The 14,237-nt window shown below is 37.2% G+C and overlaps 1 protein-coding gene across 1 annotated transcript; it reads right to left on the reverse strand.

Moving 5' to 3' along the window:
- Nucleotides 1-1,672: 1,672 nt before the first annotated feature.
- fkbp1ab (FKBP prolyl isomerase 1Ab) lies at nucleotides 1,673-10,067 on the reverse strand. The gene is made up of 4 exons (XM_066672977.1): nucleotides 9,874-10,067; nucleotides 9,730-9,777; nucleotides 6,143-6,255; nucleotides 1,673-5,115 (listed from the first exon to the last, which is right to left on the reverse strand). The coding sequence occupies exons 1-4, from the start codon at nucleotides 9,908-9,910 to the stop codon at nucleotides 4,987-4,989; spliced, it is 327 nt and encodes a 108-aa protein (XP_066529074.1). The 5' UTR covers nucleotides 9,911-10,067; the 3' UTR covers nucleotides 1,673-4,986.
- Nucleotides 10,068-14,237: the final 4,170 nt, after the last annotated feature.

The following is a 14,237-nucleotide window of genomic DNA, read 5'->3' on the forward strand; positions in this document are numbered from 1 at the left end:
TGTGACGTGTTTGTTGACTGCCCACGTCCCACAGCTGAGCCTTTAAAAAAGTCCTTCACGCACATAATGCGTATTTAGTGCTCACAAGCTTTACTTTTCTAAATATATCGCATGATCATGCAGCATTACTTTTTGAAATTATGAGTATTTTAAATTGTTTAAGTGCAGACTAAGATAGTTTGAGCCCCTTTGCTGCTATAACAGCTAATAATCTTTTGGAAAGACTACAACTGTTATATTTCTGCTTTGATGAGAATAAGACACGAGAACTTTAGGGAGGACCTGGAGGTTGTGGGTTCGATACCCGCTCCGGGTGTCTGTCTGTGAGGAGTTGGTGTGTTCTCCCCGTGTCCGCGTGGGTTTCCTCCCACAGTCCAAAAACACACGTTAGTAGGTGGATTGGCGACTCAAAAGTGTCCGTAGGTGTGAGTGAATGTGAATGTGTGTGTGTGTGTGTCTGTGTTGCCCTGTGAAGGACTGGCGCCCCCTCCAGGGTATATTCCCGCCTTGCGCCCAATGATTCCAGGTAGGCTCTGGACCCACCGCGACCCTGAATTGGATAAGGGTTACAGATAATGAATGAATGAATGAATGAACTTTAGTGAGGTCGGTTATTGGGTCTGAATAAAAACAGCTTCTGCAAGTCATCCCAAGTATATTATGCTCAACAGTCCAGTTCAGAGGTTTAATTTGTTGTTTTTCCCCAATTATTTATATATATATATATATATTTTTTTTTTTTTTTTTTTTTTTTTTTTGTTAAATGCCCAGTCATCAGTTGAACCACTACAATTTACCTCAGTAAAAATATCAATAAAACAACCACATTTTCTTGACTATTAATTTGACTGCCATTAATGCACTTACAATAAATAAATAATGAAAGCAGGCTTTGTACACTAAGCCCTATATAAGCATTATGAATTAAGGCAAAGAAAAACTGCCCACATATTTGTCGCAATATGGAAAAACAGGGAAACACCTAATCATTGAATTCAGGTGTTTAATTCAGTCCCATGACCACAGATGTATACAATCAAGCACAAACGGGGACTCTGCCAAACTGTAAAGATACGTTTTTGGGGTAGTTTTTGAAGGGTTGGCCTTAGCCCCTTAGGTCCAGTAAAGGGATATCTTAATGCTTCAGCATACCAAGGCATTCTGCACAAATATATGTTTCCAAATTTGTAGGGAGTGTTTTGGGAAGGTCCTTTTTTGTATGACTGTAAGTGCTCAAAGCAAGGTCCAAATAGTCATGGCTGCATGAGTTTGGTGTGGATGAACTTGAGTGGTCCACACAGGGCCCTGACCTCAACCCCACTGAACATCTATGGAGTGAACTAGAATGGAGATTGCGAGCCAGACCCTCTCATCCAACATCATTGTCTTACCTCAAAAATACTCTTTTGGAGGAATGAGCAAAAATTCCTACAGATACACCGTGGGAACATACAACGCCTTCCCAGAAGAATTAAAGCTGTTATAGCTGCATGGGGGGACCCACTATATATTAATATCTATGCATTTAGAATAGGATTTCATATAAACCTCCTGTGTAATGTGTAGGTGTCCCAATACTCTTGTCCATAAAGTGTATGTTGGACACATTTCAAATTTCTTTAAGAGAAAGGGAAAGAAAAACAGTAAAGATGCACCACTCCCCAAAGCAGATACAAGGCATTTATTGCAATAGAGCATTCTCATTTGTTCATTGATTTTTGGCCTATTTATTAGTCACTCAGTGCATTGAAGTGCCATTAAAGCCACATACACAGTTGCTTAAATTTTAACAATAGAAAAAATGTATCAACTTAAAAAAAATATTTTACATCATCATTTTATTAAACTGAACCATATAAAACACTACTGCCTCTATCACTTTGACAAGCAAAACACATTGCTTAATCTAGGCAGTTTGGTTCTTCATAAATAACTTGTAAAATAATTCAAAATGTAGTCCTGCATATAATATTTCAGCTCTAAAAAACTGGCATTTAAAAAACAAATATTAAGGTGTTAAAGAGTAGGTGGCAATTAAGTTGTAGTCTATTGCAATATTACTTAAATTTTCCTGTTTTGGGCCAACTGATGATATGCTGAATTTAATAAAGTTATGGGAATAATATGATAAGAATGTCTATGAGTGGCATGAGCATTGCTCAAATTCAAATGTCTCTCATTACAAAAAAGATCAGAAATGAACACATTGTGGAAAATACATAACAATCTAAATTGTTCAGTGCTAATCAAATATGACAGAGTGCTCTAGACTGCGACCTAATTTCTCAATGGTGCGACTGAAAAAATCTGAGGTTGCACCGGTGCGACCAGCCATTCGAGGGGGAAAAAAGAAAAAGTTTCTGCGACTCTGAAAGTCTCCCTGTGGTTGAACAACACATTAGGCTCATTAGAACCATTCTAATAGCTGTAGTCAGACAAAACCAAAAGGTAAAAAGCCTAGGCCCAGAGCGGGACCACCCTATATGTTCACTACAAACATTGTGCAGGGCATGTGACCAAAAATTATATGTTTACATGTTTACACCAATGGGAGGCCTCGAATCCAGCCATACTTACATATGCATAATAAGACTTACATCACACACTGTAGCTGACAATAAAACATAAATCCTCTGTGAACGTAGCCCCTACTTCATACTTAATTATCTATAACATAGTGAGCTAAGCACTGGCCTATGGCTACATCGAGTCCTATGTGAGCAGTGAGAAGACAGCAACAAAAGCCAGCTGATATATGTGTGAGTTTTGTTTTATGCTTTAAAATAATATATGCTTTTATTGTTCAACAATATAATGTATATTTTTATATAAAATCTCCCAAAAGGCATTTATCTGAACATTAAACACTGGATATTTTTTTCATAATTTATGGCTTATTTAAGGCTCTTTTTTTGATTCAGCAATAACGCCACATACAGGTAGGTGGAAGTAAATAATCATGATTCACGAACACAACGATTCCCAACGGAGAAAAATCCAAATACACAAACTTAACGTGTTAACGCGTTAACATGTAAATATTTTGGCGTGTTAACAGAGAGAATCCAACGTGTTCTGAGCCCAACGGCCTTCCATACGTCTCAAGTTAGGGAGAGTTTGTGTATCATCAGAAGATGAAAGATGAAGATAAACTACACTTCAGTATGTGAAGGCGGAGACGGGGGGAGACTCAAAGAGACTGAGTTGCGGGAACAGCAGTGAGGTAAACCTGTGACGATTCTTCTCGAATTTGGATTGTTAATAAATAACAGTCTACGAACATAGCCGCGGGAATATATTTAGAGGTGGCGTGCACTGCGCAGCTGCTCTCCACGACCTTAAAAGCCTAGCAGCGTTACCGACACAGAACCAAACTTTGAAGCAGAAAAGTAAAAATGTAACATATACCGATATTTTTTTATACTGTCAGGTACACGTTAAAACTTCGTCTAAGATTTTCAGTTCCACCTTAAATGCGGTCGCGCTATTCACAAAGTCACACTAACACCAGCAAATATGCCGCTTTCGTTACACCTTAAACAGTGAAACAGTAACAGGCGCCTGAACAAAACTACTGCATAATTTAAGGTGACACAAAGCTGCACGCGGGAGAATAAACAGCTACGTTAGCTTCTTTTTCTTCTTTTCAACCTTAAGGACTGCAGCTGTTACAGAGAAAATGCTTATGGTAATAAGTTAATTGTGTTAAAACTGTTTGTTTATTTATATATTGCTTTTTGAATAAATATTGTTTGTTTACACCACATTTTGTTCAGTATATAGCCGGCTGTTTATTCTTAAGCCAAAAAGGAAGGAGAGTACTAGTGGATAGTCAGGTGAAACTGTCAAAAAATGGTCACATTTTGGCACAGAGTTCAGGTAGGATGGCCCCTTCTAAAAGAACTTGGCCTAATTTAAATGTTTGTATGTTAGTGTGAAAACATAGTGCCTAAAAATACAGGTTGAACATTTCAAGGACATTTTCCTGCACAGCAACAGCATTTTCAGAATATGATTTCTGGTGCCAATATTATATTACAAATATATTACACAACAGTAGCTTTTTTATCCAACACTGAACTATGACAAGCTGTCTGTTGTACATTTGTTTAAATATTTTCATGACTGTAACAAAGTCCACTTAGCAAGTCTAAGTGTGTAAATTTGATTAGGAGTAGGTGCATGATCTTATTAAGAAAATTCTCCAATCTGTAATATTTAGTAAGAGGTGTGTGCTTTCCATTTGCTCAGTCACACAATAACTTAGCAAAAAGAGCATCGTAATAATTCATAAGGGGCTTGTATCTCTAACTGTAATATGCAAGAAACTAAATAATGGACAATCAGACTAATTGCTTTGTTTGTAAGCTTTGTGAGATCATGCGCAATCCCAATAAAATAACACAGAATTTTGTATTCACAAAAAACATATTTTGGTATATGTCAAACATTGCCAGTGCTTGTCTCACTATAGGGACAATAACTATTGACTGAATCAATTTAGTTTGTACATTTCTTTCTTTATTTTTTTATTTTTTCTTTCTTTACTTATTTTTTACTAAAGTAATGAGGCTAATGCATCAAAGAACAAATGGACGTTTTAGCTTATATAATTAAACTATTACTCTCTTGCCTCAAATCATGCCAAGTAAAGTGAAAAATAACATAATTCTAAACACGCTTACTTGTGTGGTTTCTGACACTATGACCCATTTAGCAATTGAAAAAATATAATTATTCATAGCTAAAAACAATAGCAGCAACATCCATGAAACATGAATACTGTTGCGCTTTTTTTTTTTTGGGCTAGTTCATTTTCATTAAAAATGTATACATTAGATTTTCATCAGCCATTACTTCAGGGGCAATTATGAATTTTATGTTTCTGAAAAGTAGGACAATATCATACAGGAACAATAAATGTAGACATATATACCTACCAAATAATAAAAGCATGGAAAAAAAACAATATGCAGTGATGGAATGTTACTCCAGACTGAGAAGCTCCACGTCGAAAATGAGAGTGGCATTTGGTGGGATGATTCCAGGGTGACCCTTAATACCATAGGCGTAGTCTGGGGAGCAGGTCAGCTTTGCTCGCTGGCCTACGCTCATCTAAAAAACACAAACCCACCGGAAGGTCAACTCTTGTGCGCATTCAACATTTTAATACATTATTTTGTTTCAATATGACACATTTTAAAATGTCCCCTGAAAATGAGACTTTGGGTTATGGATATTTATTTAACTTGCGATATTATGAACTAAGCTGTTTTTAATTAATAAATCTTTGAATATACAGATATCCCAAATTATACTGGTATTTGTTCCTTATGCAAAGTACAAGTAGCAGGTTAAAAACATGAAATAAAAAAACTACATATATTCTGTAGGATCTTAGGTGATCTAAATATACTATATCATATGTTATTACTGTGTTTTATGTCGACAAATAAATATGTATGTGCAAATATTCTTCGCCAATAAACTGATTCTGAGATATTTATCATACTAATTAACATTGCACAGATTATTTTTGCAATGTAGGAATGCTGTCATATACGAGTCAATACACATGGATTCCAGTACAAAATGCATTATTGATATTTTATTTCAATTGACTTTAATATCAGTAAGGGCTTTTGTTGTTGTTGTTGTTTTTGTTTTTTAAGTAGATTGCCAAATTTATCCCCTTATGTGAATTTGCCAAACCAGATTTTTACAAAGAACGGGTACTCTAGTGTTATTCCACTAGAGTGGACACTAAAGAGCACTCTCACATTGACAAACAGCACACTGCATCAATCTTAACGTTACATAAATTCTCCACTGACTCATCACTGACCCCAAGTTCAATAGGAGAACTACTTCCATGAATAACAACAAGCAAAAAGGACAGTTTGATTGTCACAAAAAAGTTGCAAATATTTCAAGAGGAAAAGTCATTTTGAATGTATGTTATGCCAGTAATGCATGCAATGCATTCTCAGGTGAGGATTACTTCAAAATCTTTAAGAGACAGCTATATGAGGCAGATATGTCTTTCTGACAGTTTAGTATGAAGCAATGTGCACTTTTGTTGTTGTTGTTGTTGTTTGGTTTTTTCTAGGCAAGTTTGGCACCACTACAAATATCTACACACCTGCACAACACCTTCTTCCCAGCCTCGAATCACTTCCTGTTTACCAATCTTAAATTTAAAGGGCTTGTCTCGGTCACGGGAAGAGTCAAACTTCCGGCCATCTGTCAAAGATCCTAAAAATGAAGAGGAGCAATGGGAAAAGATAAGGAAAAGGGCAGATGTTATGAGTGTCTGGTAGTCTTCCCACACAATCATGAAATTGCAGTACTTTTATGTTATGCAATGCATCAAAGACAAAATTGTGCATTCACCAAGAACATACCTCGGAAATACTGAATGCAGAATGGAGATTTTGGTCTATGTTTGTAACAGGGTTAGCTACAAATGAAAGTGCCTCTGAAATAGCCCTAACAGCTGTCCCAGTTGAATCTGGATCCATGTCTCCACATTTAGCAGCAATGATTCACAAAACATGCGCATCTGATCCACTAATTAATGTTAAGTGGCTCAGAAACAACAATGAACTGATTCAAGGAAGTCTGGATTTTACACATCTTTGTTCATATTAGCCTTCACTGTGGAATGATGCATGTAGATTGAAATGATTTAAAAATGTTGTATAACTAAATGGTTAAGATATAAACAAGTGTGGTTGTTTGTGAAGTGTGTCACTTGAGTACTCTTGAGAATTGATTCTGGCACCAAGTTTTCTGGTGTTTCTGGCCTAAAACCTCCATTTCAAAAACCATAAATAAATCAGTGAAATTCTCTTTAAATAAAAGTTCATGTCCACTTTCTTTTTTAAAAACACGATAACATAAAGACAAAAACCATCCAAACTAATTTAGAGAAGTTAACTATATATTTAATATAAAGCATTTTTCAAACATGTATACACTACAAGAACACCATTACTGTAATATGTATGGTATATTTTCACTCTCAGAACGTTCAAAATACTTAAAAGCCTTTGAAGTGCTTAAAATATTCCATAAAAATTGTAGGCCGTATTAAGATAACTGCTGCAATATTTTAATCTGAACATTTATGCTTCAAATCACCCATTCTGTCACATCCCAAAGGTGCTCTTTTGAAATAGATCTGATGAATGGGAAAGCCAGTGAAGTATATTAAACTCATGTGTCATTTCAATGGACCTACTCTGAGAGGACTTGTGCTTTGTGAAAAGGTGCATTATCATACTAGGAGTAGCCATGAGAAAACGAATACATTGTGGTTATAAAGAGAGAATGCGATCAGCAACAATATTCAGACTGTGGCATTCAACTGATGTTCAACTAAAGGGCCAAACCGTGCTACAAAAACAGTACCCAAAGTGTTACATCATCACCAGCTTGAACTGTTGACACATGGCAGGTTGGGTCTTTGTATTCATGATGTTTATGCCAAATTCTGATTCTACCATCTGCACATTGCAGAAGGAAAAAAAAACTAAAAATATGTTATGTATTTCCAATATTTAACTGCACAGTTTTGGTAACCTGTGCCCACTGTAGACTGTATTTTTGGTAACTAATGACAGGAAATGTACATGACATGGCCTTCTGTCCCATCCACCTCAAGGTTCAATGTACTGTGCATTCAGATATGCTTTTATTAAGAGCTGAAATGCTTTTTTTTATTCAGAGTTGTCTGTATTAAATTGAGTTAAATTGAAGCTCTTTTGAACAGGATTTGCACTCTCTGTTTCATTTGAGCCATATGGTAATATAAAATATTACTCTTAACCAATTGTACTCTGTCTCTTTTCTAATTAATGATTGTTGATGATTTGTTCCGCATTGGTGCAGATCTGTAAAACAGATCATTTCTGGTTTTGGGAAACTGCAAAAAACACCACACCAGTAGTGTACATCCAAGGTATAGATACTGTTTCAAAGAGTGATTATTCAAGTAGCATTTCTATCTGCTCAAAAAAGTCTGGCCGTAGTCTTTTAACCTCCTCTTGTCAACAAGGAGTTTCCACCAATACAACTGCCACTCACAGGATATTGAGACTGTTGTGTGAAAATCAGCAATTAAAATATAATATAATTGTAATACAAGATCATTTCACAGCACCAATTATGAACGTTTAAAAAGGTGTTTCAATTTAAACAGTTAAAAAATGTTGGCCATTTTGTACATGTTTATATCTCTATTATAGTCCTTTTTTTCAAGAAAGCCAAAGTTAGTGTTCAGTCTATTCAGTATATATTCTACTTCATTCTGTATTGTTTATTGCCTCATTATTAAGTAGTCAGTGTCTGAAATATTTTGACGTTGTTGTCTGAAACAGTGAATGTGTGCTATATATAATTAGCACTCTGTACTATTAAAACACATACAAGTGGAAATTCTAAACTGGCTTCTGAATGGAAAAACATATTAAAAATATCAAGAACATAATGTAATCTTTACCTCAGAATCAACTATAACAAGGGTTTGGATTATATTTTGAAATATTTGCACTAAATATTTCCATCCTCTGTGAGGAATATATTGCATTCTGCCTGATAGATACTGATGTTGCATGATTAGTTCTAGATTGCAAAGGCTTCTCCTACACAGTTCCACTACTTAAATGGCCCCATACTGGGGACATTATAATTACAATAGGTGTCAACACACTTTTTGACATAATCTCTGTCTTCTTGCACCAATAGAGACAATGAGACATTACTTCTATATCATTGTATAAAATGTGGATACACAGAAGGAAAACACTGTAGTCACATGTATGATTTCATGTGTTCTGTCTGCTATGTATCAGTTCTGAAATAATTTTGAAACAGATTACCACAGCTGAGGCACTGTAGATTTACATAATTAAATACCAAGTGTCCTATTACCAGTGTAATAGAGACAGCTGTCATTTTTGTATCTATGTATAAGTGTGAGAAATAATTTTATCAATAGCTAGGTTCCCAACTACCAGTTTTTTTTAAACAGACAGACTGCTAACTGAAACACAACACATCCCCCCAGGAGAGAGACGAGGATCCTGTCCAGACTGTCAGCGTTAGATAATCCCGTATGTCCAGCAGAGCCAGGCAATGGGATGAGGGCTTAAAAACATCCCTGTCTCATGTGGTGGAGGGAGACCAGACCACCATAAAGCAAAACATGTCTGGACTCTCAGATCTAAACCGCTCCTCAAACACTTCTAATATATTTCTTGGTTTGTCAGTAATAGTGTAGCAGTCCCGCTGAACAAAAAACATCAAAGCAAGTCCAGCATGATGATGAAATCTGCAATAAATGTCTTCCATACTGAAAAAAGTCATTAAAACTATTAAAGTTTTATTAATGGAGTCTAGTTTTATACATTTCTGTAGTTTCCAGATGGTATTGTATCACAGTATATCATATTTTCTAAAGGGCTTTATATGTGTCCTAGAGAAAACTAATGGTTATTAATTGTGCCCATTTAGTCAATGGTCACTAGAAGCCAAACAATCATTAGGCTGCTCTATTACGGTCTGCTGTCAGCAGGACGTCCAAACCATCCTAATGATTCTCCTACCACTGATGTAAACAGCAGAAAACGCCAACTTATTCCGTTTAATTTAGCTTGCATTTATAGCACTGGACAAGAAGAAAACATGCGCGCACATAACTGAGGAAAACATTAGTGTCCAACTCACCAACATAATGCACCACACAAGTCTGTCCTTTTTTAGGAAAAGTCCTTCCTGTGAAGAGGAAAGAGAGAAATAAAACGAGCTAAGCCCCAGAATACACCCAAATTTAAAGACTATTTAATATAAAATGTATTATTTTTTCTTTACCGTCGCCTGGGGTTATGGTCTCAATCTCGACTCCCATTTTATTCGTCTGTTTTATCTGACCACAGTCTCTCCTCACACTGCGTTTTCCCCCTGGACTGTCTCTGCTCTACTAGCTCTACTAGTGATATGTCGAACGTGTGTATCGATTCTTTGACTCAGTTGTTTTCAATGAAGTTTAGGAAACGACACGAAAGGGAACTGATATTCGGCTCTGATACGATTTAATAAGAGTCAATTGATCCATTTCACTGAAAAGAGCCGGAATACATCACCACAGCAGGTCGATTCACTACTTATTGCGGCCTATTAATATTAATGAATAAATCGCTTATTTGAAAATGTTATTCAATCGAAGGGAACCGACTCGTAAGTTCAAATAGAAATAGACTCGAATGTGGATATATTTTAATATTGTACTACATTTTAAATCAATGTAATGATTAAATTAGACATTAAAACCATAACATAATATTAATAAAATATGAATTCTGTATAATTATCATTTTATGTGTTTGTTAATCCAGTCTCAAATTGTTGAACTAAATGACTTTATGTTGGATGTGCCAAAGATTCGGTTCAGTAAATGAATCGAACTTTTCCGTTGTGAAGCCACGTGATCAAAACATCCTCTCTCTCTCTCTCTCTCTCTCTTTCTCTCTCTCAAACTCAGACACACACATACATGCATGAAGTCATTTGTTGCAGCGTTGCAGCATTTCTCAGATTCAGAACTGACTTTCTCAAAACTACTTCAAACGCCACATCATCTAGGGGTCCGTGGTCTTTGTACGGTCCGTGTACATTTTATTAGTTTCATTCTTAGACTGAATGTAGAATGAGAGAAGCGAAAAAGAGCTGGTTTCTTCGTTTTCCATTTGAATTCTCGTTTCTGTCTCCAAAAAGAATGTACGGTTCGTTATTTTTGATTGGGAAGTGTGGGCAAGCTTAAAGCACTATCATTTCATTCGTCCGTCTGAGCGGTGACCTGTTCTTTTGTTCTTTACAATATTATATTCAGTTAAAATAAAAGTCCCAAACTCTTAGACGTCAGGGGCTATGTGGGTAGGCACACGTGCATTATATGATTGTAAACATATGCACATTCCATAAAATATAATTGGTGTGTGGGTGTGTGTGTATATGTATATGTATATATATATATATATATATATATATATATATATATATATATATATATATATATATATATATATACACAGGGGTTGGACAATGAAACTGAAACACCTGGTTTTAGACCACAGTAATTTATTAGTGTGGTGTAGGGCCTCCTTTTGCGGCCAATACAGCGTCAGTTCGTCTTGGGAATGACATATACAAGTCCTGCACAGTGGTCAGAGGGATTTGAAGCCATTCTTCTTGCAGGATAGTGGCCAGGTCACTACGTGATGCTGGTGGAGGAAAACGTTTCCTGACTCGCTCCTCCAAAACACCCCAAAGTGGCTCAATAATATTTAGATCTGGTGACTGTGCAGGCCATGGGAGATGTTCAACTTCACTTTCATGTTCATCAAACCAGTCTTTCACCAGTCTTGCTGCGTGTATTGGTGCATTGTCGTCCTGATACACGGCACCGCCTTCAGAATACAATGTTTGAACCATTGGATGCACATGGTCCTCCAGGATGGTTCGGTAGTCCTTGGCAGTGACGCGCCCATCTAGCACAAGTATTGGGCCAAGGGAATGCCATGATATGGCAGCCCAAACCATCACTGATCCACCCCCATGCTTCACTCTGGGCATGCAACAGTCTGGTGGTACGCTTCTTTGGGGTTTCTCCACACCGTAACTCTCCCGGATGTGAGGAAAACAGTAAAGGTGGACTCATCAGAGAACAATATATGTTTCACATAGTCCACAGCCCAAGATTTACGCTCCTTGCACCATTGAAACCTACGTTGCATTGGCATGAGTGACTAAAGGTTTGGCTACAGCAGCCCGGCCATGTGTATTGACCCTGTGGAGCTCCCGACGGACAGTTCTGGTGGAAACAGGAGAGTTGAGGTGTACATTTAATTCTGACGTGATTTGGGCAGTCGTGGTTTTATGTTTTTTGGATACAATCCGGGTTAGCACCCGAACATCCCTTTCATACAGCTTCCTCTTGCGTCCACAGTGAATCCTGTTGGATGTGATTCGTCCTTCTTAGTGGTACGCTGACATTACCCTGGATACCGTGGCTCTTGATACATCACAAAGACTTGCTGTCTTAGTCACAGTTGCGCCAGCAAGACATGCACAAACAATTTGTCCTCTTTTGAACTCTGGTATGTCACACATAATGTTTTGTGCATTGCAATATTTTGAGCAAAACTGTGCTCTTACCTTTTGCTAATTGAACCTTCACACTCTGCTCTTACTGGTGCAATGTGCAGTTAATGAAGATTGGCCACCAGGACTGGTCCAATTTAGCCATGAAACCTCACACACTAAAATAACAGGTGTTTCAGTTTCATTGTCCAACCCCTGTATATATATATATATATTAGGCTCAATCAGATATTAGGCTGATTGTTACATGAATTTCTGTTGTTTGATAGAGGTCTTTGGCTAACAGTAGAAAAGGATTTTTTTTCAGTTTTTTTCATATTGAAAGTATCAAAAAGCTCTCTTTAGGTTAAGAAGAAAAGTTGAGATAAAGGTCAACTTAGCAGGGCCATCTGCTGATCTCTCCAGACATTTAGGGTGAGGGGCAACTCCTTTCAATGCATAATTATGGGCTTATACTGGACCATTTTTCAAGAGCCAGTGTTTAGATGGGGGTTGGGAGGATTATGATGGCCATAAACTATGGTCTGAGGCCAGAAGAGATCTCCAGTTCCCTGTTTATATCCTCCCAAATTGAATTTCACATCCTCTCTCATCCATGTGAGATCATGAAATAATCTGCATATTAAGTCCTTTTAGTATTACAGACTAGTGAATGGCTGTATTGGGGGTTGATAAGAGCAACTGATAATGTAAGGAAGAGCAGACAATTGTACAAAACTGTACCCAAGTTAACATGCATGCTGGAGAATGACTCATTCCATGCATGAGACTATGACAGAACTTGGCAGTTCCTTCAGTGACCGGCTGCTTCACCCCAAGTGTTAGAACGTTATCGCAGGTCCTTCCTTCCTGCTGCTGTTAGACTTTACAACCATTACTACTACAGTAAACCACTCACATCTATCTACACTGACACTCTCTTGCTTACACTAAGAAAATAGAATGTACATTTATTTTGATGATATATACAATGTGCAATATTTAAGACATTCATTCATTCATTGTCTTTAACCGCTTATCCATTTTAGGGTTGCGGTGGGTCCGGAGCCTACCCGGAATCACTGGACACAAGTTCGCTCTCACACTCACACCTATGGACACACCTCACAGACAGTCTTCCTGAGCGGGAATCGAACCCACAACCTCCAGGACCCTGGAGCTGTGTGACTGCGACACCTATCTGCTGCACCACCGTGCCGCCCTATACTTAATACAATACTGTGATATTCTACAATTTAATGTGCAAAATCCCATGCAATATTCCATGTACAATAGTTATGTTCATTAGTTGTAAATATTCTTTAGAGATTTTGATATTTTTATTTTGTATTATATTTTATATTCCAATTATTTATGTTATAGAAATAAAGTTTTTCTTTGTTACCTCTTTTTTGTATTACTGGGTACTTTACCTTCCTTGTGCTGCTGTAACACTGTGAATTTCCCCACTGTGGGAAGTATTATCTTATCTTATGTTATCTTAACTCATATATAGTTTAGGAAACCAACACAGCATTTGACCACAAGAACCCCATACCAACCGCGAAGCAGGGACGTGGAAATGTCATGGTTTGGGCTGCTTTGCTACAGCGGGGCCTGACAAGCTCTCCATCATAGAATCTACTATGAATTCTTCACTGTATCAAAGGGTGCTTGAGGAAAACGTGAGACTATCTTTTCAAAAACTGAAGCTGAAGTGGATGTGGACCATGCAACATGACCATAAGCCAAAACATTCCACTAAATACACAAGGAATTCTGGAATGGCCAAATCAGAGCCCGGATCTTAATCCTACTGAGAGGCTGTGGGGTGATCTGTGCGTTCAAGAAATCAATATCACACAGCTGAAAGAATTCTGTACAGAGGAATGGGATAAACCACCTCCCAGTCGATGTCAGAGACTGGTAGATGGTTACAGGAAACTATTTGAGGTCATTTCAGCCAAAGGGGGAAATACCAGCTATTAAGGCATAGGGCGTCCTAACGTTTTCCTCACAAGAAATGTTTATTTTTGTTCATAACATTTTACAACTTATGTTTATAAATCATTTCTTTAGTTTTATTTGTTTAGTTA

The sequence above is a fragment of the Hoplias malabaricus genome, chromosome 5 (assembly GCF_029633855.1).
Source record: "Hoplias malabaricus isolate fHopMal1 chromosome 5, fHopMal1.hap1, whole genome shotgun sequence".
Lineage (NCBI taxonomy): Eukaryota > Metazoa > Chordata > Actinopteri > Characiformes > Erythrinidae > Hoplias > Hoplias malabaricus.